Here is a 21,720-nt window from a genome sequence, read left to right on the forward strand (position 1 = left end):
GGTACTTGCCTGGGCACGGAGGATAGCCTTGGGTGCCCGGCCGTACCAAGCAAGCGAGTGGAGCTGGTGCATGTATTTCGGAGAGCCTACGGAGTACGGAGTACTCAAGTGCTTAGGTACCTGCGTACTTGAGTACCTAGGTACTTACCTAAGTACTTAGTCTGTAGAGGTGGGCAGGTCGACTGCTGGAGGTAGATGAATGACGTGTGGCGTGGTCGAGGTGAATCACGGCCAGGTGGCTATAAGTACCTAGGTACCTACCTAAGTACCTACTTAGTTTAGGTACTTGTTATCAATCGTCGTACCAAAAAGGCAACAGCTAAGTTACATCACCACCAAAAACTCCAAAAACCTCTCTTTAATCTTGAACCAAACAGCTTTAAAATGAAAAATTGATCGCATTCGAAGCAAGGCGACCAGCGCATTACTGGCGGACCTCGGCTGACAGACTTCAGGCTACTCGTACAACAAGTAAAATGATCTACCTACTTACTGTCTAAGAAGTAGACACTAAACTGGTGAGGCAGCACTCAAGCTTTGGCAACGCTGATCGGCGACACCAGGGAAACTCCCAATAACGCCATGGTATGCGCATTGGAGCATGACCACCCGTGATGCCTGACCATAAATTCATGCTGCCTCTCTCCTTGGGGCGTCTACTGGACCTGGTCTGTTCAATGGCATTCCGTACTCCATGTTCTGTCAAGTGTGATCCGTGGTTGCCTGACCATCCTACCTGGACGTACGAGGAAACCAAAGGATTACATCTTCAAACGCAGTCCCTGGCCACGTCTCGGTTGCCAAAGGCGACGCAACGCCCTGTCGACCTCGTCGAGCCAGCTTCTAATGCCCACCTACCTTTTCTGGGAGCCTGCTTTGGCATCATGGAGGGCACTTGAGCACGCGTTGCTGCCGTACTGAGTGCTCACGTACTTATTCCGTACCAAATCTCTTACGACTGTTATCTTACCAGTCGGCAAGTTGCGTGACAACATGTGATCACCTTAGGTACCTACTCAAGTACCTAGGTAGGCAGGTGGCCAATATCTACCTACCTGGGCACTTGCTTAGGTAACTTGACTCTTGTCGTATCACTGCCGAGTGACGGCTGTCATGTTGCGTTTATATGACATTGCTTTTGGCATTCCGCCAGGGTGGGCGTCGTCGCACATGATTTTCAATGCACAGCCAGGAACCATATCTGGCGATGATGATGATGCAGAGTACTGGTCCAGTGGTTGGCGTCTGCTGGCCCACTTTTTATTCCTTGACCTCATGCACCCAGGAACGGGACCAAAGTTAATCCGCACAAACCTGCACTGCATGTGGAGACCACCTCCTTCTTGCCTCTTTCCGTCGCCTTCTATTGACAGCCAGCCAATGGCCGGGACTGGCCAATTTTTCGGGGCAAAAAAATTCGCTTTCTTCCCCTTCCCAATAAACCCATACAATCCACTCGAAACACTCTTCCCAACCTTCTTCCTCTTCATCACTTACCCATCTGTGGAGCGTGCCGTCGTCGTCTTTTCCTTCAGTCACTGTAATATTATACCCTCCACCATCATATCCAAGATGTTGGCTTCGCGTCTCTCCCGAGCTGTGAGTAGCTTCCCAAGTTGCACAAAAGCAAGCCTTCAACTGCCTGTTGGCGCGTTTTCGCCTAGCAATTCTGACTTTGCCCTCTCGTGACAGCTTCCCCGAGCTACCCCCATCGCTGCTCGCTCAGCTGCCTTTGCCAGGCCGCTGCCCCCCAGATTTGCCCGTTTTGAATCTACTGCAGCTGGCGATGGCGAAAAGGTCCAAGGTGCCGTCATCGGTATCGACTTGGGCACCACCAACTCTGCCGTGGCCATCATGGAAGGCAAGGTTCCCCGTATCATTGAAAACTCGGAAGGTGCTCGCACCACCCCTTCAGTAGTTGCCTTTGCCGAAGATGGCGAGCGACTTGTCGGTGTCGCGGCCAAGAGACAGGCCGTCGTCAACCCAGAGAATACCCTTTTCGCCACCAAGCGATTAATAGGACGCAAGTTCACCGACGCTGAAGTCCAGCGCGATATCAAGGAGGTTCCCTACAAGATCGTCCAGCATTCCAACGGCGATGCTTGGGTTTCTGCCCGTGGCCAGAAGTACTCCCCTTCCCAGATTGGTGGTTTCGTCTTGAACAAGATGAAAGAGACCGCCGAGGCTTACCTCTCTAAGCCCGTCAAGAACGCCGTCGTCACAGTCCCCGCCTACTTTAATGACGCTCAGCGCCAGAGCACCAAGGATGCTGGTCAGATTGCTGGCCTCAATGTTCTCCGTGTCGTCAACGAGCCCACCGCCGCTGCTCTTGCCTACGGCCTAGAAAAGGGGGCCGACAGCGTCGTTGCCGTTTACGATCTCGGTGGTGGTACTTTCGACATCTCCATCCTAGAGATCCAGCACGGTGTCTTTGAGGTCAAGTCAACCAATGGCGATACCCATCTCGGAGGTGAGGATTTTGATATCCACCTTGTTCGGCACATAGTCGCCGACTTCAAGAAGACATCCGGCATCGACCTGTCCAGTGACCGCATGGCTATCCAGCGTATTCGTGAGGCTGCTGAGAAAGCCAAGATTGAGCTGTCTTCTTCTCTCCAGACCGATATCAACTTACCTTTCATCACCGCCGACTCATCTGGTCCCAAGCACATCAACATGAAGCTCAGTCGTGCTCAGCTTGAGAAGATGGTGGATCCCCTCATCTCTCGGACCACTGAGCCTGTCCGCAAGGCTTTGAAGGATGCTGGCCTCCAGGCTAAAGAAATTCAGGAGGTCATCCTCGTCGGCGGTATGACCCGTATGCCCAAGGTTGCTGAGTCTGTCAAGAGCATCTTCGGCCGGGAACCCGCCAAGTCTGTCAACCCTGATGAGGCCGTCGCCATTGGTGCTGCAATCCAGGGCGCTGTTCTCTCTGGTGAAGTAAAGGACCTCCTGCTGCTCGATGTTACTCCCTTGTCCCTTGGTATCGAGACATTGGGCGGTGTCTTCACTCGTTTGATCAACCGCAACACCACCATCCCCACCAAGAAGTCGCAGGTGTTCTCTACTGCCGCTGACTTCCAGACTGCCGTCGAGATCAAAGTCTACCAGGGTGAGCGTGAGCTCGTGCGTGATAATAAGCTGCTGGGTAACTTCCAGCTCGTCGGAATTCCCCCTGCTCATCGAGGTGTCCCTCAGATCGAGGTCACCTTCGACATTGATGCTGATTCCATTGTTCATGTCCACGCCAAGGACAAGTCCACCAACAAAGACCAGTCCATCACCATTGCGTCTGGCTCCGGTCTCTCGGAAAGCGAGATTCAGCAGATGGTTGAGGACTCAGAGAAGTATGCTGAGGCTGATAAAGGCCGCAAGGCTGCTATTGAGGCTGCCAACCGTGCCGATAGTGTCCTTAACGATACTGAGCGCGCCCTCAACGAGTACGCTGACAAGCTAGACAAGACTGAGGCTGATGGTATCAAGGAGAAGATTGCTTCTCTGCGAGAATTCGTTGCCAAGAGTCAGTCGGGCGAGGGCACTGCCACCGCCGAGGAGATCAAGGAGAAGACCGATGAGCTTCAGATGGCTAGCTTGAATCTCTTTGACAAGATGCACAAGGCTCGTAACGAGGCCGGCTCCGGCGAACAGGCTTCTGGCGATCAGCAGCAGCAAGGCGAGAGTGAGAAGAAGGACGAGAACAAGCCCTAAATGGCCAGCCTCGTTTCTTTTTTCTTTTTTTTTCTTTTGGAATTTCTAAACCAAAACGAAAAGGGATTTGTTCGAACATTCCTCCAGCGTGGGTCGCGGCATAGATTCTTTTTTATCTTGTATTTCAATGTACTCATATCTTCCGCTTCACCTTTTGTACTTTTGCACAAACTGATTTGCCCATGTCAATAATACCATGGTTGGCGGAAATTTAGGCGTTAGAGCATCAAAACCTCCTCGAGAGTCTGGTTGTTTATGATATGAGGGCATCGATCTAAAGGGGGCCAGTGTTAGGATTGGCCGATGTACAATTTACTGTTTAACTAGATGATAATAACACATCCCCTCTCTGAACTCCTTGGGAATTCCCGTCAATCTCATTTCGGTTCTGTGTACAACTTGTGCTGTGAGGATCAACTAGGCGAAGCTTCTCACGTCGTATTTATGCTGTCCAACTCGACGGCGTGTTCAAGTTGTTGGTCCCATTGAGGGCCGAGTATCCTTCCCAGTCCTCTTCAGCCTTGCCAGCTACTGGATCCATCGCCACTGACTCGGTTTGTGCCCCGTGTTCCCGGCGAGCCAGTAGCGGCGTACTGTTACGGTCTATACTGTCCCCGAATACCAGGTTGGGCAAGTATGGACTGTCTCCGGGGGATGTCATTGTGTTGAAGCCAGCGCAGGACGAGCTGGCAGGCATTTCGCGGCACGGGCTACAAGATGGCTCGTGCCCGCGTCGATGCTGGCACTCGATGCTGCGGGTGATGGCATACTCGTGGTGATCAGAGAGCGTGAAGTGTGTTATGCGGATGAAGAGGACGACGAACAGGCAGAACAGGACGAGGAAGAAGGCCTGCGGGATGGGCGTTGCGTCGGCTGCGTCGGCGAGGGGGTCCGCTCCGGCTCTTGCTCCGGCTGGCAACGGCTGGGGCGTGGCCATGGTTGTGTCTGGTGCGCTGGGCGGTGGTGATGGACGAGACGAGGACGCGGGAAGACGGATGGACGACAGCTACGAGGTGGGTTGACGAGGATGGCGGGAGGCGGTGAAATGTGAAATGTGAAATGTGAAATGTGAAATGTGAAATGTGAAATGACTTGTTGAATGTTCTTCATTCCAGATGGCTATTGGATACTTGTCGGCGTGGGGATGGGCGTGAGACATGAAGGTGGCATGGAATTGAAGTTTTTCTTTACTCGTTTTTCGTCGAGTGCCTCTGATTGCTTTTGATATTCTTCCTATCGGAAATAAAGGGGGGGCATTGGAAAGTTGGGGATTTCCTCTACTCGCAAGTGCGCCAGCTTGTGACCTTTTGCTTCTACCGTCCAAAGCCGAACCAGCCCTTCTTCTTGGGCTGTTCCTCCTTTGCAGCACTGCTTGTTCCAGGCGCTGTTGTTGACGCACGTGTCTTACCCGGGTATTCGATGTAGTTCCAGGCAACGTCGAGGAAGATTGGCTTCATGGGCATGAGTTCCATCTTGGGTGGAAACTCTACTATTTTGCGTAGGTTTACGCGTCGGGGGTAGATGTGCAGCTTGGAGATGAGAGGAGAGTCGAAGTCGCCCTCGGCGGCTTCGCGCTCGGCGTTGCGGAGATTGTGCATGTGGACAATGGCCCTGTAGCGTTGGAGCTCGCCGTTGAGGAGACTGGAGAGGAAGGAGACGGCGTTGGCAGTTACGTCGATGCTCAATGGGGCGGTTTGCTGCTGATTGATATCGTCGTCTCCTCGAGGTAGGTTGCAGGAAGCTTCTTGAATGAGTGAGTTGGCGTGGTTGATGAGGGCAAGGGCGTTGGCGGCGGCGTCGGTGATGGCGTGGGATCGGGCAATGGAGAGACATCTTCAACACCATCACCAGTTAGTAGGTGGACTTGGGCGTGGCGCTTACAGAGGGTAAATTGAACCTACTTGAGCGCTCCAAAGTACTTTTCGTAGCCGTTGAGCCTGGTCGCGAGCGCCTCGTCGGCGGCCACACCGGGAAGCTCCTTGATCGACTGGACGTTTTGTAGCGTACCATCGTACAGGGCGACTTTCTCCTTCAGTTTGGCAAGCTTCTTGCTGGGCGGAAGCTCTCTCTGTCTCCTTTGTTTGGTGGCTTCGGTGTCTTGAGGGATCTTGACTTTTCTTCTTCGGAAGGCGTTGTAATCCTCGGGTCCGCCGTCGTCGTGGCCGGTCAGAACTCTGTTGCGACCGATCCTCCAACTGATCATTTCGTAGTTGACGGCAGTGCGGGTGATTTGCAGTCGCTGCATACGCGGGTCGCTCTGGGGTACGCCCTCTGCCTTGAGTTCGTCAATGGCTTGCTTCGTAGCGTCGACGACGTCCTGTGTTGCCATAAGAATTTCGTCGTACTGGGCTGCAATTTCATAAGGCTGCTTGTCTTGCGATTGCGTCAAGTTTCGGGTGAGGGTGGCTTTCGCAGTTTCAACAGAGGCCCATGCCAATGATATCTGAGCGTCTTCAATTTGAACTTGTCGCGAGCGCCAGGTGATGGTCGTAGGTGCGTTCTCTGCAGCATTTCCCAGCCTGGTTGCGTCGTTGCCTTCAGCCAGTATGCTTGGGTCGAGACGATTGATTTCCTTGACAAGGGCATCGTCTGATCGGGGGAATGAATTTTTGGCAATGGTTGGAATGGGGGTTGTCCGTGGTGTCTTCAGCCGGTAGGCGGCGTATCGGATAGAAGGGTCGATGGTCTCGGACAAGAGATCCTTGAAGAGGTCGCCTTTACCAGCGCTTGCAAGCGCACTGTAGATGACACGGGAAACAGCATAACTCTGAAGGCAAAGCTCCCAGTCGTGCTTCTCGAAAAGCATGGCGCCGCGGATCAGGGCAGCGTATGATTTCGCCTCGAGAATATCGTTGGCCGAGGCGCCAGATGCCGAATCCGAAAGAAGCTCAACGAGACGCTGCGAAGTACGGGAAGCCTTGTTGAGTCGGGAGACGATGTGCGATTTGGTCCGGCCAGTGATGTCCTTTTGCGCAGCCGATTTTGAGGCCTTGAAGCTCATTGCCTGTGCCCAGGCCCGCTCGCTTGTCAGGAGAAGCAGGTAGACATAGCTGGTAGCTGGGGGTTAGCCCGTCCTTTTCAAGGGAACGACGCATCGATGTGCCACGCTCACTGAATATTGGAAGAAACCTGCTCAGCCCCAATCTCTTCCTTGCTCTGAAACTTGCCACGGTTCTTGGTGACGATGCCCAGCTTCTTGCGAGAGCTCAGGAGGCGTTTGGCCAGTTGGCCGTGATAGGTGGAGTAGTCGCCGTAGAGCAGGGCTTGGTCCCGGCCCTGCACCACATAGCTGGTGATATCCATGGTTTTCCGACCCAATGCAACCGCCGTCTTGGACGGCCTTGAGATTGGGAAGAATGCTGGCGCCTCGACGCTGGTTGACGCTGGTTGACGCTGGTAACGGCCTGTTGGTGCGTGGCCGTGGGGTTACGGCCTTGGATTTTGCGGTAGTAGTTTTTGGCGGGGCAGACAAAGTCTGGTGGGCTTATGTAAGTTCGCAGGCCATTGACTTGGCAGGTTGCACAGCATCCGCCTTGAATTGCCGTCGCCGACTTTGTGTGTTTCTACGCGACCGGGTTGCGTGGTCGAAGGGCATTGGAGTACAGTTCTTGCCATCATGGCATGCGAATGGATTGGTTGTTCCAGATGGCACCACAGCTCGATACGCAGTCATGACCATATTCCCAGTGGGTAGAGGGCCTTTGGATGTTTCATTTCTCACGAGGCTCGTCAGGCTTGGAGAGAATGTCGAGTGCTCACGTGCGGAAGATAGGAGAGATTCCAGTGACGAGCGGAGCCAACTAGGCGGGATCAGGGAGCCACTGGAGCCACAGAGAGCCCACAGGGGGTCACAGGGAGGCCGGCGCCGGCCAATAGCAGCAGCGCTCAGTGACCCGGTTGACAAGAGTGCCGGACCAGGTGACCTTCAGTTGGCGCGGTGCGCGTCGAGCCGGTCGGTGCAGGCAAGCCAATTGACGGACTGTCCATGTCCGGACTGGACTCTGCAGCGGGAGGTGCATCTGCAATACGGAGTACTAGCACTACTCTCAGCGGTGGCTGCAGTTTGCTGGATGTACTCCGTCCCTACTGTGCCAGTTGACGATTGGAGTTGGTCGCAATCATGGTGTCGACCGGAGACAGTCTGTCGTCGTATCATGTGCTGGCGACTGACTGAAAGAAAGAGCTGTGCCAAAGCCGGCCTTCTCCCTTTTCTGCCCGTTCCTTTGCCTTTTCTTTTTTGTTTCTTTTTTTTTCTTGGTTAAGTTATGACATGGACAGCAAACAACGTAGGTACCTAGCCTACTTAGTAGGTACCTAAGTACTTAACTTAGACGTAGGCCCACACGCCAGTAAGTAGGTAGGTACTTAGTAGGTACTTAAGTAGGTAAGTACTAAGTAAGCCGCCAAGGAGGCCGCCATGGGCCCATGGCTGCACATGTGACGTGATGAACATTTAGATGGACGTTTGATGACAACGATAATAATAATCATCAATGGCACATGCTCATCACCGTGTCCACAATGTGTTTTGATCCCTCACCCTTGAACAATTGACACTTGCGCGCACAAGGAGCCAGGCGCCTTCCGCCCCTCGGCCATCCCTGCGCTGCCTGCCTGCCTGCCTGCCTGCCTGCCTGCCTGCCGCCTGCCGCCTGCCGCCCGCCTTCTGTGCGCGCCGCTGGCGCAACGGCACAGACACCGGTGTGCGTGTGCTGCAGCTGCAGCGCGTTGCCTCCTCCGCATCCGCCAGGCATCTTTGTCCCAAGCATCAACAGCATCACCGGCATCATCGTATCGTTCATTTATTACTATCCCATGCACCCCTTCTCCGCCGCGCAACATCAATCTGCATAGTGCAGTTCCGTCTCCTCCATCGCTAGACATCTGCACCTTGCGTGCTATTGCCGTCCTGCGGCCACTCATCCCGTCGGCTGGACGCACGTACAAAAAGCACACCCACCCGTTTTCCCTGTCCTTCTGATTTGCACCGCCGCATTCACGCTTCCGAGAAACCCCGTCGCCTTCATCGACCGTCCGCGCCATCTCTCATCCCACGCACGCCCTGCTTGCTACACCATCCAGCCGCCCAAATCGCCGACGCCTCGACCATCCTGCACCCGGTTTCTCGCCGCCGAGCTTGTGATGAGGCTGTCCACGCTCTCCAAATCGGCCAAGTAGCCTTCTCCTCTCCCCTTCCGCCCGCTTTGCCCTTTGCCGGCATTAAAAGCCCATACATGTTCCCGACGGCACGCCGAGCTGCTCGTGGTTCAACATGGATGCTAACGGTACATCTCCATCGTCTCAGCCCCCCCCGTGGCCGTCAACCGAGACTGCGGTGCCTTTGAGAGGCTCACTGTCTGGTGCCAATAAGCCCACGGGTCTATTCACCACCGCTCAGCAGTCACCACATTCTAACCTTCTTGTTGCTCAAGGTCCAACATCGCAACCTTCTGGCTCAATGCCGGCCTGGAATCCTGCAGCCTTGCTTCAACCAAGCCGTCGAGGCTTCAGCGCCACTGATTTGAGAAATCTTCCTTCCGGCCGTCCTCAGCCCATGTACAACAATCATGCGCCAAACGGCCACAGCAGAGCATCGCCGTCGGCGAATGACCAGATGGTCTTTCAGTTTACAAGTGCTAGTGACACTTCGTCCAACGGCCATGTCAGCGCGTCTTCCACCCCTACCCCTCCAAATGGTGAGACGTCCGCCTCCAATCCCAACGGCGTAGGGCTCTGGATTGAGCGCATGAATAACGTTCAGCGTCGTTCCAACGTCCCCCATCCGAAACGCCGCAAGACAGAGGACCCCCAAGACTTTGCTGCTAGAGCCAGCAACATGTCCATCCGAGGCAGCAGCGGCATGTTGGGCGACTACGTGAGAGACAGGCGGCAGGAGACTCACGGGAGCAGCCGGCTCCCCAAGGCGCAGGCGCCTACTGTAGATCTTACTAATGGTACGTTTACGTGCTTCCCTGCGTGCTTGTGTGTCGTGCAATCGTGTTGTTAACAAGCACTCTAGGCACAGATGATGAAGTCATGGTCCTTGATGATCCAAAGGATGAGGAGGTGTGCTATGGAATGATCAAAACCAGTCTCAACTGCAGCAAGGTGCCATCACCCAAGCCAGGAATGCAAAGCCTTTGGGGCCCCGGGTATAACCCTGGCATCAAGATATTACTGAAACGACAAAGTGGCGAAAGAACGTTGAAAATTCAGGCCTGTGACCACACTCGTGAAATCATCGGTCTTGTCGAGTCGTCGTGTGCCGCAGCGCTCACTCCTCTCCTTGACACAAATATCCGTTTGCGGACAGATTGCCGCATACCGCCCCATCAAAAGAACCCCGGCGAGGAGCCTGGGCAGGCAATCTCAAGAGCATACAACTTGGATGTAGTTCTCTATGGTCCCCAGAGGTACGCCAGGTCGGTTGGTGCCTTGCTGAGCAAGCACAACTTGAAGCTTATTGCCCCGCACATGGTGCAGAAGGGCATTAAAGTGCTCAATCCTCATGTCTCGGAATGGCGACCACCTCCGCCAAAGGTTTACCCAACCAACGCCCAAGGTACATTCACAAGCGTCGCCAACCGAACCGTGGAGGAGATTCGCTCCCAGGTCATGGGTGTTTTTGATTCTCTCAAGAGAAATGACGACCTCCCGACAATGGACCCAGATCTGCGAGTTCTCACGCCTCTACTTAAGCATCAGAAGCAAGGTCTTTACTTCATGGCCACCAGGGAGAAGTCGCTCCAGGTGCAGTCGACGGAAAAGGGCATGGTCTCATTTTGGCAGACCAAGGTAAATGCGAGAGGCGAGAAATTGTACACCAATGTCATCACTGGCCAAGAACAGAGAGCGCCACCACCAGAAACTTGCGGTGGCATCCTCGCCGACATGATGGGTCTTGGAAAAACGTTGAGTATCCTCTCCTTGGTCTCGAGCACCATAGATGAGTCTCACAAGTGGGAGAAAGCTCCCATCGTTCAACGGCCAAGAATGGACCCAAGACTGTCTAGCAATGGCCATTCTGCCATTCAGAATAACTTCGAGCCCGCCGCAGTCACTCGTCACGTCAAATCAACATTGATTGTGTGCCCGCTCAGCACTGTGACCAACTGGGAGGAGCAGATGAAACAACATATCGTTGCCGGCGGTCTTTCATACCACATCTACCATGGCTCCAATCGGATCAAGGACGTGAATAAACTTGCCGAATTCGATATTGTCATTACCACCTACGGATCCGTCTCCAACGAGCTAGGTTCTCGCCGCAAGGGAAAAGACGGCATTTATCCTCTGGAAGAAATTGGTTGGTTTCGAATCGTTCTTGACGAGGCACATATGATCCGCGAATCATCAACGCTTCAGTTCAAAGCCATGTGTCGGTTACAAGCCGAACGACGCTGGGCAGTGACAGGAACGCCTGTGCAAAACCGCCTAGATGACCTTGCCGCTCTGCTGAGCTTTTTGCGACTGCACCCATTTGATGATCGGTCCAAATTCAACCGCTACATCGTTGAACCTTTCAAGGCATGCGACCCCGAGATTGTGCCAAAGCTACGAGTCTTGGTCGACACAATCACCCTTCGTCGCCTAAAGGATAAGATCGATCTTCCCAAACGCGAAGACTTGGTTATCCGATTGAACTTCAGCCCCGATGAACGCTCCGTTTACGAATTGTTTGCGCGCAACGCCCAAGACCGGGTTAAGGTCCTGGCTGGTGTCAAGGATGGAAAAGCCCTAGGAGGAAATACATATATTCACATTTTGAAGGCCATTTTGAGACTACGACTTCTCTGCGCACACGGCAAAGACCTGCTGAATGAGGAGGATCTGGCTGCCCTACGTGGCATGTCAGCTGAGATGGCAATCGACATTGATGACGATGACGAAGATGGACCTGCTCTATCACACCAGAAAGCCCATGAAATGTTCTCTCTCATGCAGGACACAAACAACGATGCTTGTATCGAATGTAGTAAGAAGCTGAACGCTAACGAGGGCCAGAATCTCGATGCTGAACAGCAGGATGATATCCTTGGCTATATGACACCTTGCTTTCACGTGGTTTGCCGAAACTGTTGTCGAAACTATCGCGAACGAGCTCAACAGTTCCTCGCACCTGGCCAGAATACTGGCCCATGCTTGATTTGCGGTTCTCATGTCCGCCTGGAGTTTGTCGAGCTTCGCCGCGACGACGTGGATGCCGAGCACGACGGGCCTGCCAAATTGAAGGCCAAAGACACCAGGAAGAGGTTTGACAGATACGATGGCCCACACACAAAGACCAAGGCACTCGTTGAAGATCTCTTAAAGTCCAAGACCGCCAGTCAAGCAAACCCGGATGAGCCCCCTTTCAAATCAGTAGTTTTCTCGGGGTGGACGTCCCACCTTGACCTTATAGAACTGGCCCTCAATGCTGCAGGCATCACTTTCGTACGGCTGGATGGCAGCATGACCCGAATCGCACGAACCACCGCCATGGAGAAATTCCGCGAAGACAGCACCGTGGAAGTTATCCTTGTGTCGATTATGGCGGGCGGTCTTGGTCTCAATTTGACGGCTGGCAACAACGTCTACGTCATGGAGCCGCAGTACAATCCCGCCGCGGAAGCCCAAGCCATAGATCGAGTTCACCGCCTGGGACAGAAACGGCCCGTCCGAGCGGTGCGATACATTATGCAGGATAGCTTTGAGGAGAAGATGCTTGAGCTGCAAGAGAAGAAGATGAAGCTAGCTAGTCTCAGCATGGACGGCCAGAGCAAGGCGTTAGACAAGGCCGAGGCCGCGAGACAGAAGCTGATGGATTTACGCAGCCTGTTCAAGTAGGAGTCGAGCTTCCGACGAAGATTTAGAAGAAAAAATTGGGGACAAGAACGCTGCAAAATAATCTCGGAAAGACTTGAGCTATTTTATTTCCCTTGGGTTGGGTTATTCAGCGTGGGGTATTTGGTTTGTTCTTTTGGTGTTTTTTTTTTTTTTTCGATATACCAAGACTTGATGATCATGAACTCTTACGAACCGGGAGGGATCCATACTTTCTGCCAAGCAAAAGGTAGCGATGAGAACTAAAGCAGCATGTGGCGTTTTGGGCTATATAGCATTGGGCTGTGAGCTTTGATTTACTGTTTTGTCGCTCTTCTTTTTCAGACTTGCGTTCCTAGGGGCCGAGCGGCAGTTTCCTTTTTGATATTTCCTTCTACAGTAGGCGCTCTCGCGAGGTATTGCGAACCATGGTGGCGTTGGGCATCGGGAACTGATGATGAACAGATTGACTCTCCTATACACTAGAGTGAATATCACCATTCGCCTCATGTTCATTAACTTCATTTGCCTACATAGCCGTGTATGCAATCGTTCGTTCCACGTTGGCAGCGATCTTTGTCTTCAACGTCATCCAATATCCTCGTCCTGTCCGCGTCCCGCGAATTCTGTCCCTTGGTTCGCAGTACTCAGTCTCGCACAGAGACTCAGCAAAACCACCGTCTCTGTGGCAGCATAGAAATTCAACGCGTCCAGTAGGATCTGCAAGTGTCTACTGAAATTACTCTCCCACTTCTTAATAATCTCGGACAAGTTATTCACGCGAGACTCGGCGTCGCCCAGCGCGGATGAAGAATCCGGCTGCGAGCGGGACGGAGCCTTTGTTGCCTGGAAGCGTTTCCACTGGTCAGCCGTCATGGTCTTGGGTTTCGTCGTGCAGGACAGGTCGGGGTCGGATTTCTCAAGTTCCTGCGTGAGCCACTTTGTGTAGGCGGCGAAGATGGTGCACGTCTGCATTAGTTTGGAATGGATCTAGACACGGTCGTCAGAGCAACCCTGACGGGAAGAGAGGCGGGAAACAGGAGGCAAGGGGGGAGGGACGGTACCCTGAGGAGTTTGCTATTGGTGAGCATGCACTCCTTGAGACAGGTATCCAGGAAGTCGACGTGGTCCTGCATCAGCTCGTCGACGGTGCGAGTCGGCTCAGACGGTTTCGTTGCATCGCCGTCTTTGGTGCTCAGCCGCGACATGAACTTGGTCCAGTTGGGTTCAATGACCTCGGCGGTGCAGAAATACAGCAATTGCTGGACGAACACGAGCATTCGGGCTCTCAGAGTCCATGCGCGACGTTTCCATATCTCAAGCGCGCGGTTCTGACCCTTGTGCGCCCAGCTTACGCCGCGCGTTTGCGTCTGCCACGTCGTGGAGAGTTGTGATTCCAGGTATCGAAGAGACAGGAGATATCGGAACAGCGATTGGTATCGCCAGATTGTCCTCCTGCTAATGACGAGAGACACGGGGAACGGGACAGAGTAGTCGATTTGGAGAGATGTAAACCCGGTGGCGTTTTTGTCCTTTTCAATGTGTTGATTGGAAACGGGTTGGAGCGGTTCGCCCTGCTCGATGCCCCTGATGTTGACGACGCGTTGTAATGATTTGATGAGTGTGACGTCATTCATTTCAACCTTGACGTCTTCCTTGAACGGATCCAAGGACACGATGCTGCCAGGTTGGCGGAGCACCAGATCCAGGAGGGACTGCAGTTTACTCGTATTGACGTTCTTGACCGGCTTGCGCAATTCGGATGAGCCGAGTTCGAGAAAGTAGGAGAAGTAGTCGGAGGGGTCGAGGAAGAAGTAGTACTTCAGGGACTGTAGTCGGGCAGGTAGGGCGTGTGTCGTAAGCAGCAGCTGCATCAGAGACTTGTTGGCGTGGGCATACGCGTTGTTGACATTTTCCAGGAAGCGAGGATCGTCAAATGTTGTCGGCACGTCGGTGACAAGCTTGCTCGCGGCGGCGCCTCCGCACTCACGCACGACATTGAGGTATTTGCCAGCCAGCAGGACCTTTTCCTTGACACCTTGGAGTTGCGGCGGGACGTCCTTGTCGCGGATGGTATATCTTCTATCCCAGTATTCATCCGTGTAGTCCTCATACAGCCTCTCTCGATTGATGCTCCTTCGTTCTTCAATGACAAACTCAGAGTGCGGATCGTAGATGCTCCCGTGATGTAGCCACTCGTTGAGCATGACCATGTAGGGGCGGCTGGCGTCTCGTAGCAGCGACGTGAGCAGAGCTCTGGCTGCGGGATCCCCAGACATCCTTTCGAGTCGCGTTGTTACCAGGCCAAGGACGACGCCACCTTTGCAAACTTTCTTGGTCGTCATGTTTCCGGGTATAAGCTCGCCTCCTTCTCTTAAGCGCTCAATCATGGCGTCGTCATTTTCAATCTCGTCATCATCCTCATCCTCAGTCTCGTCGTCTAGGATGCCATTCTTCTTCAGTAATTCATGCGCCAGTAAATAGAGCTGATGCATCATCTGACTCGTCGGCAGGGTATGGATATTCAGCACGTGAACCGTAAATGACTCGCTTGTGAGGAACTGTGTCTCTAATTGTGCAATCATGACAAGATAGTCCTGCAAAAACTTTCGTATCGACGCGCACAGGGCATGGTTCACGGCGCCGAACTCAACGCGACTCTGCACGTCAACGAATGCCTGCAGGGCCGAGTAATAGGTCGCCATCTTGAGCATAGAGCGAGTCAGGTCGGCCAGACTCGGATCCAGCCCGGGTGATATCTTGAAGCTCGGCCCAGTAAGACGATCTCGTTCCTCGGTTGGATCATATCCCTTGGCGAAGCGAATGTACTGTCCCTCGTAGCCCATGAACACGAACAGCAAGTCTTCAACAATAGCTGCCTCTTGTATTTCAAGAGACAGCTCATTCAAGGATTTCGGCTGCGGTGCCTGCGGAACCGCCGAGGCCATGGGGGGGTTCGATATTCGCGAGGCCAACGGGGCAGAAGTATGCGGTAACAGGGTCGCTTCTGGATTCCAAGGAGCTGTTGGCCGCGTCAGAATTTCCCGTACTTCTACGCGCATGCACTGGAAGTGAAAAGAGGCCATACCTTCTGGGGCATCTGACGGGGAATCCCGGGGCCGAAACTCGGCAGACTTCTGCCTCTTCAATTCCGCCGTCGCACTTGGCCTGTGCTGCTTCTCTGGGCTAGGATTCCTCTTCAATATCCTGTCGACGTGCACCTCAAAGGTCCTTTCCGTAATTCGTCGCTCTTCGTATCTTCTCTCCTCGGTAGATGTTGATCTGTTGACGGGTCTGGGATTCCCCGACGCGGTTCTCTTATGAGCCATGCCAGGATACTGCGCCTCGGAGTGAGAGGCTTCGGACGCCCTCGGATCTGGTCGTTCGCTCTTGAAGCTTCCGTTGGGCACGGAATTGCGCATACGATCGTCTGCATAGCTGTGTGCGCGGCCAGACGCTCTCCCTGTCCCAGAAGCCATGTTGGCTGGCGGGCTACATTTGCGGCCACGCGATCCGGTTCGCTACTTTTTATTTCGTCTTCGTCCGCAATGCCCAGCAGTTGAATTGGAAGATGGGAGAGTGATGATGGCCTGTCGTCTACTTGATGATGCCCACCTTCACCAGCCCGTCCAACGTTGGTCAAACGTGGGGTTCAGGCGCGACGAGGCACCGGTTGACGCGTCGTGCAGCTTGTCTTGTCCGGATCAACTCCGGCCCTGTGACGCCAGCTGACGGCCGTCTGAACGGACCGGTAGTTACCAAGTACAGACGACGCTGCGTAGGCCCAGTGCTTGCCTAAGTAAGTACTTTAGGTAGTATCTACACTCCACTCCGTACCTGACAGCTCGATGCAGCTTCCCAAGTTCCAACCATCGTCAACCTCAGTCACTCCATTGCGCCTCCGTCACTGCTCTCTTCGCGTCTGCGTCTGCGCCCGCGCCCGCGTCCATCATCTCCTCACCTCCAGCACCCAGACCAAACAAACACCTGGTGGCTTTCGTAGCCCGATCCCCAACCACCAACCGTCAACATGTTCATGGCAAGGTCGGAATATGGTACGCCCCCAGCTCCCCGCCGCCCAACTCACGTTCCGTCCCCTTCGGTCCCGTTGCCTCGCTAAGAACCCCCCTCGATAAATAACAGACCGGGGCATCAACACCTTCTCCCCGGAAGGCCGCCTCTTCCAAGTCGAATACTCCCTCGAAGCCATCAAGCTGGGCTCCACCGCCATCGGCGTAGCCACCTCGGAAGGTGTCATCCTCGGTGTCGAGAAGAGGGTCACCTCGACGCTCCTCGAAACCTCGTCCGTCGAGAAGATTGTCGAGATTGACCGCCACATCGGCTGCGCCATGTCCGGCCTGCAGGCCGACGCTCGCTCCATGGTGGAGCACGCCCGAGTCGAATGCCAGAGCCACGCCTTCAACTACAACGAGCCCCTGGGCGTCGAGAGCTGCACCCAGGCCATTTGCGACCTTGCCCTGCGCTTCGGCGAGGGCGCCGACGGAGAGGAGACAATCATGAGCAGGCCCTTTGGTGTCGCCCTGCTGATTGCTGGTTTCGACGAGCAAGGACCCCAGTTGTTCCACGCCGAGCCGAGCGGAACCTTCTACCGCTACGACGCCAAGGCTATTGGGTCCGGCTCGGAAGGTGCTCAAGCAGAACTCCAGAATGAATATCACAAGGTGAGCGTGCCCGAGCGAGTCTCCTGCTTTTCCTTTGCCTGGAGGGGCAAGTCCGACAAGTACTAACCAAGACGACACCAGTCCCTCACAATCACAGACGCCGAAACTTTGGTCCTAAAAACGCTGAAGCAGGTGATGGAGGAGAAACTGGATGCCAAGAATGTCCAGCTGGCCAGTGTTACCAAGGAAAAGGGCTTCAGAATATATACCGATGAGGAGATGGCGGCCGTTGTGGAGAGGCTCCCTGCCAACTGAACTAAACAGGTCCATGGGGCTACGTACTGCAACTGTAATTTAAACCCTGAGGAATAGAGATGAAGCATCGCCCCTGCACATGACGTCTCCATGTAAAAGAACGCAAGAGACTGTAGTAGAAGTTACGCAATGGGCAACCAAACGCACATATCGGATTCTTAAATGAGGACACCACGTTGATCCAAGTTGGAATGGACACTCTGCTCATACAAATCTCGTGCGGCTTGCATCTATTCAACTTGACAGCCTTGATGATGGACAAATCGCTTCCTGCTGGCTTGCTGGCTTGCGGGGCGCCAAAAAGTGTGTCAATGGCTTCCTCTTCCGCCGTATGTAATGAAGAAAGACATGCGCTGTGATGCTGCGATGCGCCGCGTGTGTGTCACTTAGGTACAAGGCTGTGTGTGGGCTGTGGTGTTTGTCGTAAGGCGGCGTGCAAGAAATTTAGCTTGACTGATATCGCAAGAACTATACAGGGAAACACTTTTTCACTAGACTTGCTCGATATTCTCATTTAGGAATCCGACACGTGCCTTCAGTTGCCCCTACGGTACGCAAGCTCATGTTATGTATCATTAATGTAAGGTATTGCCTAACGATGGCGCCAGACACGATTACATCCCTCATCGCGCTCTTGGTCCCGTTCTTTGTCCTTTCGCCAATGATGCAGAGCCATCACCCGAGACAAGAAAAATAATGCCTCTTACTACCCGGGGACGAAACGCCAGTCCATGCCCCCATACCTCAACACCCCAAGGACCAAACATGATGCAGAAACCTGATTCTTTTGATTAGAAAAATTACCTGTCCTCCCTTAGATCTAGCACCTCCAAGTCTGTCTCTACCCCGAGCAAGCCTAGAGCTAGATTGGTTTGCTCAGACCGATGGAGCACTAGTCTCGTTTCCGTGGTGTTTTGCATATCCTGGATCCTCTGGTCCAGTTTGCGAGGATTCATCCATATAGATACGGGCACCTCTTCCAAGTGTTGCGGCCTCTTATACTCTGGCCCATGGCCCAACTGCGCGACCTTGATCCATGCCGACTCACATCCAATGGCAATTTTTCTAGCGGTTTGCCACCCAGTCAGTCGAGCAATATCAAAAACACGCTGGATAACCCAGCAGCGCTGATTGTTATCTTGCAACTGTTCAAAAGTTAGCAAGGGGTAGGACCGCAAACCACGTCTACTCTTTGTTTACCTGTACTGCTGCCACAAAGAGGCAGAAGCTGCTCTCAATGAGAGCAGCCGCTAGCGTCGTGCTAATATCTTTCTTTGTAGAACAGTTGTCCGTGAGCCCGGCCGCGATACGGCCAATTTGGATTGCATACCCGGCAGTAGACGGCGCCGCCATTCCTGCAGCCTGCATGGCCGCTGGCGGCATGTTGGGCCGACTTCGGTACAAGTGAATAAGACCCATGTAGTAATTCATCCAAATGCCTGCAACCGAATAGGTGCGGTAATGGAGTGCTGTACCAAAGGGTGTGTCTTTGTGATCGGCATATTCGCTGTTCAACGGCTTAAAACGGGCGTCGAGACGGCTCTCAAACGTCTCGAATGCCTGGCGAATACTCTCCCATTCCTGCTCAGCCAGCTCGTTGCTTTCAGGAGTTGCTGTATCACCTGGGGAATCAGAATCATCTGAATAGGACGATTGTGCCGAAAACCCTATTGGGGCGTGAAATTTCCCCAAAGTAGGTACAATTCCAGGAAACTGGGATGGAGATGATCCTCCCCTAAAGGATCCACCACCTTTTGCTCGAAATACCTTTCTTTTTCTCGACAAGTCTTTTGATGTAAAGCTCGCCAGACGACCAAGGAGTAGAATAAGATGATCATAAGTCCCAAAGCTTTTGTTTGAAATTCATTAGAGAAGACCGGGCAACTCGCGGGAAATGGGTAAACGGGGTCATCTTACATGGAGTTAGTGCTGGACACGGGAGCTCGCGGAGGGCATTGTGTCCAGTGTTCATACTCCATACTGCCGATCAGGTTAGAAGACAAGCAGGCCGCCCACAATGTCGGGGAGCCCATCTTACAATAGTTTAGTCCCACCAAGCATGCTTTGGTACACATCCATTTTGGCGTACCACCAAAAGAGGTCTCGCAGCGTATCGTAAGTCTCTATGTCTTTGTCGGTGGTCCATAGGCACTCCTCGTCCAGGAGTTGGCCTTCTTGAAGTCCGTAGTCCTCGGCCGTGACACGACGGCCGGTAATGGTGCTCAGGAGCCCATAATCAAGGTCAGCGGGATCCCTCCGCGGTCCAATGGAGGGTGTCGCTGAGAGTGGGCTTGGAAAGTGCCTCATTCGCTTGACTGGAAGACAAATGCGCGACATTTGTCGGAGAGGTATTTGTCGAAACAAAAGCCTTCCGCCAAGAAGATGGTTACACCACTTGGTATGATCCGATGACCAAACCTCAAAGTAAGCCAACAGCAACGTGGTTGCCACGGTAGTCGGCTTAGTGTTTATCTGTGGGCTGCTGACGTTCCTCGCATTTCGACGAAGAGAAATGTGGTAGTGCCTTAACGCTGCTGTGGCCGGAGTGTTTTGGAGATTTGCAATTTGTAAACTTGCAATGGCCATGATGGCGTGGAATAGACCAGGATGATGGAAGGACAGTAAAGGAAACGTATCTGGAAAGTATTAGAGTGGCTGTGTAGCGACGGCATCGTCCTCACGGATGGTTTCTGGGTGCGAGTGATGATAGCACTTACGGCTCCACAAGTTGTTATCTAGAGTAGCGTCGCCATCGAATCGCGCTCCAGAAGTGAGCGAGGTTGGATCTCTCTCGTACAGTGACATGGTAGGACCGGTGACACTGACAAAATGCCGGAAGATAGTTTGCATGTCATGCCGCCGCAACTCGGAGGAATGAACATAGTCCATGTACTCCGATAGGGCATAGTTTTGTGCAAATGCCGAAAAGGTTCTGACTTCGGTACCTCCTCTGGCGTACGGTTTCAAGACGTCTCTATAATCTCGCACAACAAGGGACTGTGGGTCGGGGTTTTCATCGTCAGATTCGTCCATGGCAACCTCATCTTCTATAACTCCATGTCCATACTGGGTCCGGTCAGGCGGTCCATAACCCTGGCTGGGGGGCAGGTCCTGTTCAAAGGGGGCACCAAGCTGTTCCACTCTCGAGGTTTGCTCTTGACCGAGAGCATCGGGTGGAATCTCGCCATGACTAGATGCCATATAATAACTGTGGGTGAGGTGAGCAGCGTCCGGTCCTAGCAGAGGGTTTGGGATTGGAGGATAGTTTGATAGCGAACTGTGGCTCGAGTGAGCTTGGGCAAACGACACAGGTTGCCTGTGACTGCCATTGAAAATCGCCGGTCTCGGTGCAATCGGCTGCAGAGAATTTTGAGAGCTGGCCTGATTTGAGTGAAGTCCGACGGATGCGCCTTGGTGTCGAGTACCAGGCGGATAGATGGCAGGTCCAAAGTGGCCATGAGTTGTACCTAGATTCGCAGGGTCCTTGAAGACAACACGCTGCGTATATCCTTCACATGGACGTTTGGACTTGATACAGTTCTTGCATCTTGGCTTGGTTTCGTCGCACTTGATTCGCCTCTTTCGGCAAGCTATTGGGTGAAGTCGGGCAGTTAGACAAAGAGCTACATGTTGTGGACAAAAGGAGGGGGGGGGAAAGGGCGGAGGGGACGCACTCAGGCATCCTGTTTTGGTCCTCTTTTTGACTGCTGGCTTCTTTCCCTTGGCATCGTCTTCCGCACCAGAATTCTGCGGTTGAGCTGGAGCTGAGCTGGGTTGAGATTGTTTGCTGTTGGGCTGCATACTGCCACCATCTGCCATCATGGACGGTCCGCAAGTCAAAGAAGGCAAGTCGGCAGGAGGTCGATCTGACTTCAAAGGTGACTAGTGCATATATGCACTTACATGATGCGTTCCTTTTGCATGAAAGTAGACGAGTCAATTTTAATTTTCAAATTGCCTCTGGATTCGAGATTGGGGCTGCAGCGCTGGGCCAAACAGCCAGTGTTGGTTGACGACAAAGTGAGTCTCGTGTGTGCTGCTGCAAAGCAAGTCGAGAAAAGTTGTAAACACACGATTGTCATGAAGGCAATAAAGATACAGCTCCGGAGCTAGGCTCAAGGAGTAGGATATTCGGCCAAGCTCTCAAGTAATAGGGAAAAGAAATCCGAGGAAGAGAACTGCTGAAGAGCGTGAAACGTCTTCGGTGTAACACGAGTACAGACGGACAGAAAGGCGGTAGATCCGAGGGGGAACCTAGGCAGCTGGGATTGTC

The 21,720-nt window shown here is 53.4% G+C and overlaps 7 protein-coding genes across 7 annotated transcripts; 3 read left to right on the top strand and 4 right to left on the bottom strand.

Moving 5' to 3' along the window:
• Nucleotides 1–1,572: 1,572 nt before the first annotated feature.
• MAM_03905 (heat shock 70 kDa protein precursor) lies at nt 1,573–3,708 on the top strand (the record flags this gene model as incomplete). Its single annotated transcript, XM_040822704.1, has 2 exons — nt 1,573–1,599; nt 1,693–3,708. 2 exons carry the CDS (start codon nt 1,573–1,575, stop codon nt 3,706–3,708), a joined length of 2,043 nt encoding a protein of 680 aa, XP_040679210.1.
• A 442-nt stretch (nt 3,709–4,150) lies between these two features.
• On the bottom strand, nt 4,151–4,645 carry MAM_03906 (uncharacterized protein; the record flags this gene model as incomplete). Its single annotated transcript, XM_040822705.1, has 1 exon — nt 4,151–4,645. One exon carries the CDS (start codon nt 4,643–4,645, stop codon nt 4,151–4,153), a length of 495 nt encoding a protein of 164 aa, XP_040679211.1.
• A 376-nt stretch (nt 4,646–5,021) lies between these two features.
• MAM_03907 (Signal recognition particle 68 kDa protein) lies at nt 5,022–7,011 on the bottom strand (the record flags this gene model as incomplete). Its single annotated transcript, XM_040822706.1, has 3 exons — nt 5,022–5,541; nt 5,610–6,758; nt 6,821–7,011. 3 exons carry the CDS (start codon nt 7,009–7,011, stop codon nt 5,022–5,024), a joined length of 1,860 nt encoding a protein of 619 aa, XP_040679212.1.
• Nucleotides 7,012–8,980: 1,969 nt separating this feature from the next.
• MAM_03908 (SNF2-related protein) lies at nt 8,981–12,534 on the top strand (the record flags this gene model as incomplete). Its single annotated transcript, XM_040822707.1, has 2 exons — nt 8,981–9,662; nt 9,728–12,534. The coding sequence occupies 2 exons, from the start codon at nt 8,981–8,983 to the stop codon at nt 12,532–12,534; spliced, it is 3,489 nt and encodes a 1,162-aa protein (XP_040679213.1).
• Nucleotides 12,535–13,098: 564 nt separating this feature from the next.
• Nucleotides 13,099–15,989, bottom strand: MAM_03909 (Spc97 / Spc98 family protein; the record flags this gene model as incomplete). The annotated part of the gene is made up of 3 exons (XM_040822708.1): nt 13,099–13,500; nt 13,575–15,532; nt 15,599–15,989. 3 exons carry the CDS (start codon nt 15,987–15,989, stop codon nt 13,099–13,101), a joined length of 2,751 nt encoding a protein of 916 aa, XP_040679214.1.
• A 551-nt stretch (nt 15,990–16,540) lies between these two features.
• MAM_03910 (proteasome component PUP2) lies at nt 16,541–17,447 on the top strand (the record flags this gene model as incomplete). Its single annotated transcript, XM_040822709.1, has 3 exons — nt 16,541–16,565; nt 16,654–17,192; nt 17,274–17,447. The coding sequence occupies 3 exons, from the start codon at nt 16,541–16,543 to the stop codon at nt 17,445–17,447; spliced, it is 738 nt and encodes a 245-aa protein (XP_040679215.1).
• Nucleotides 17,448–18,247: 800 nt separating this feature from the next.
• MAM_03911 (Zn(2)-C6 fungal-type DNA-binding domain protein) lies at nt 18,248–21,266 on the bottom strand (the record flags this gene model as incomplete). Its single annotated transcript, XM_040822710.1, has 6 exons — nt 18,248–18,592; nt 18,648–19,296; nt 19,365–19,427; nt 19,486–20,083; nt 20,165–21,037; nt 21,122–21,266. 6 exons carry the CDS (start codon nt 21,264–21,266, stop codon nt 18,248–18,250), a joined length of 2,673 nt encoding a protein of 890 aa, XP_040679216.1.
• Between the last annotated feature and the right edge of the window lie 454 nt (nt 21,267–21,720).

Source organism: Metarhizium album, assembly GCF_000804445.1.
Source record: "Metarhizium album ARSEF 1941 chromosome Unknown scaffold_8, whole genome shotgun sequence".
Classification (NCBI taxonomy): domain Eukaryota; kingdom Fungi; phylum Ascomycota; class Sordariomycetes; order Hypocreales; family Clavicipitaceae; genus Metarhizium; species Metarhizium album.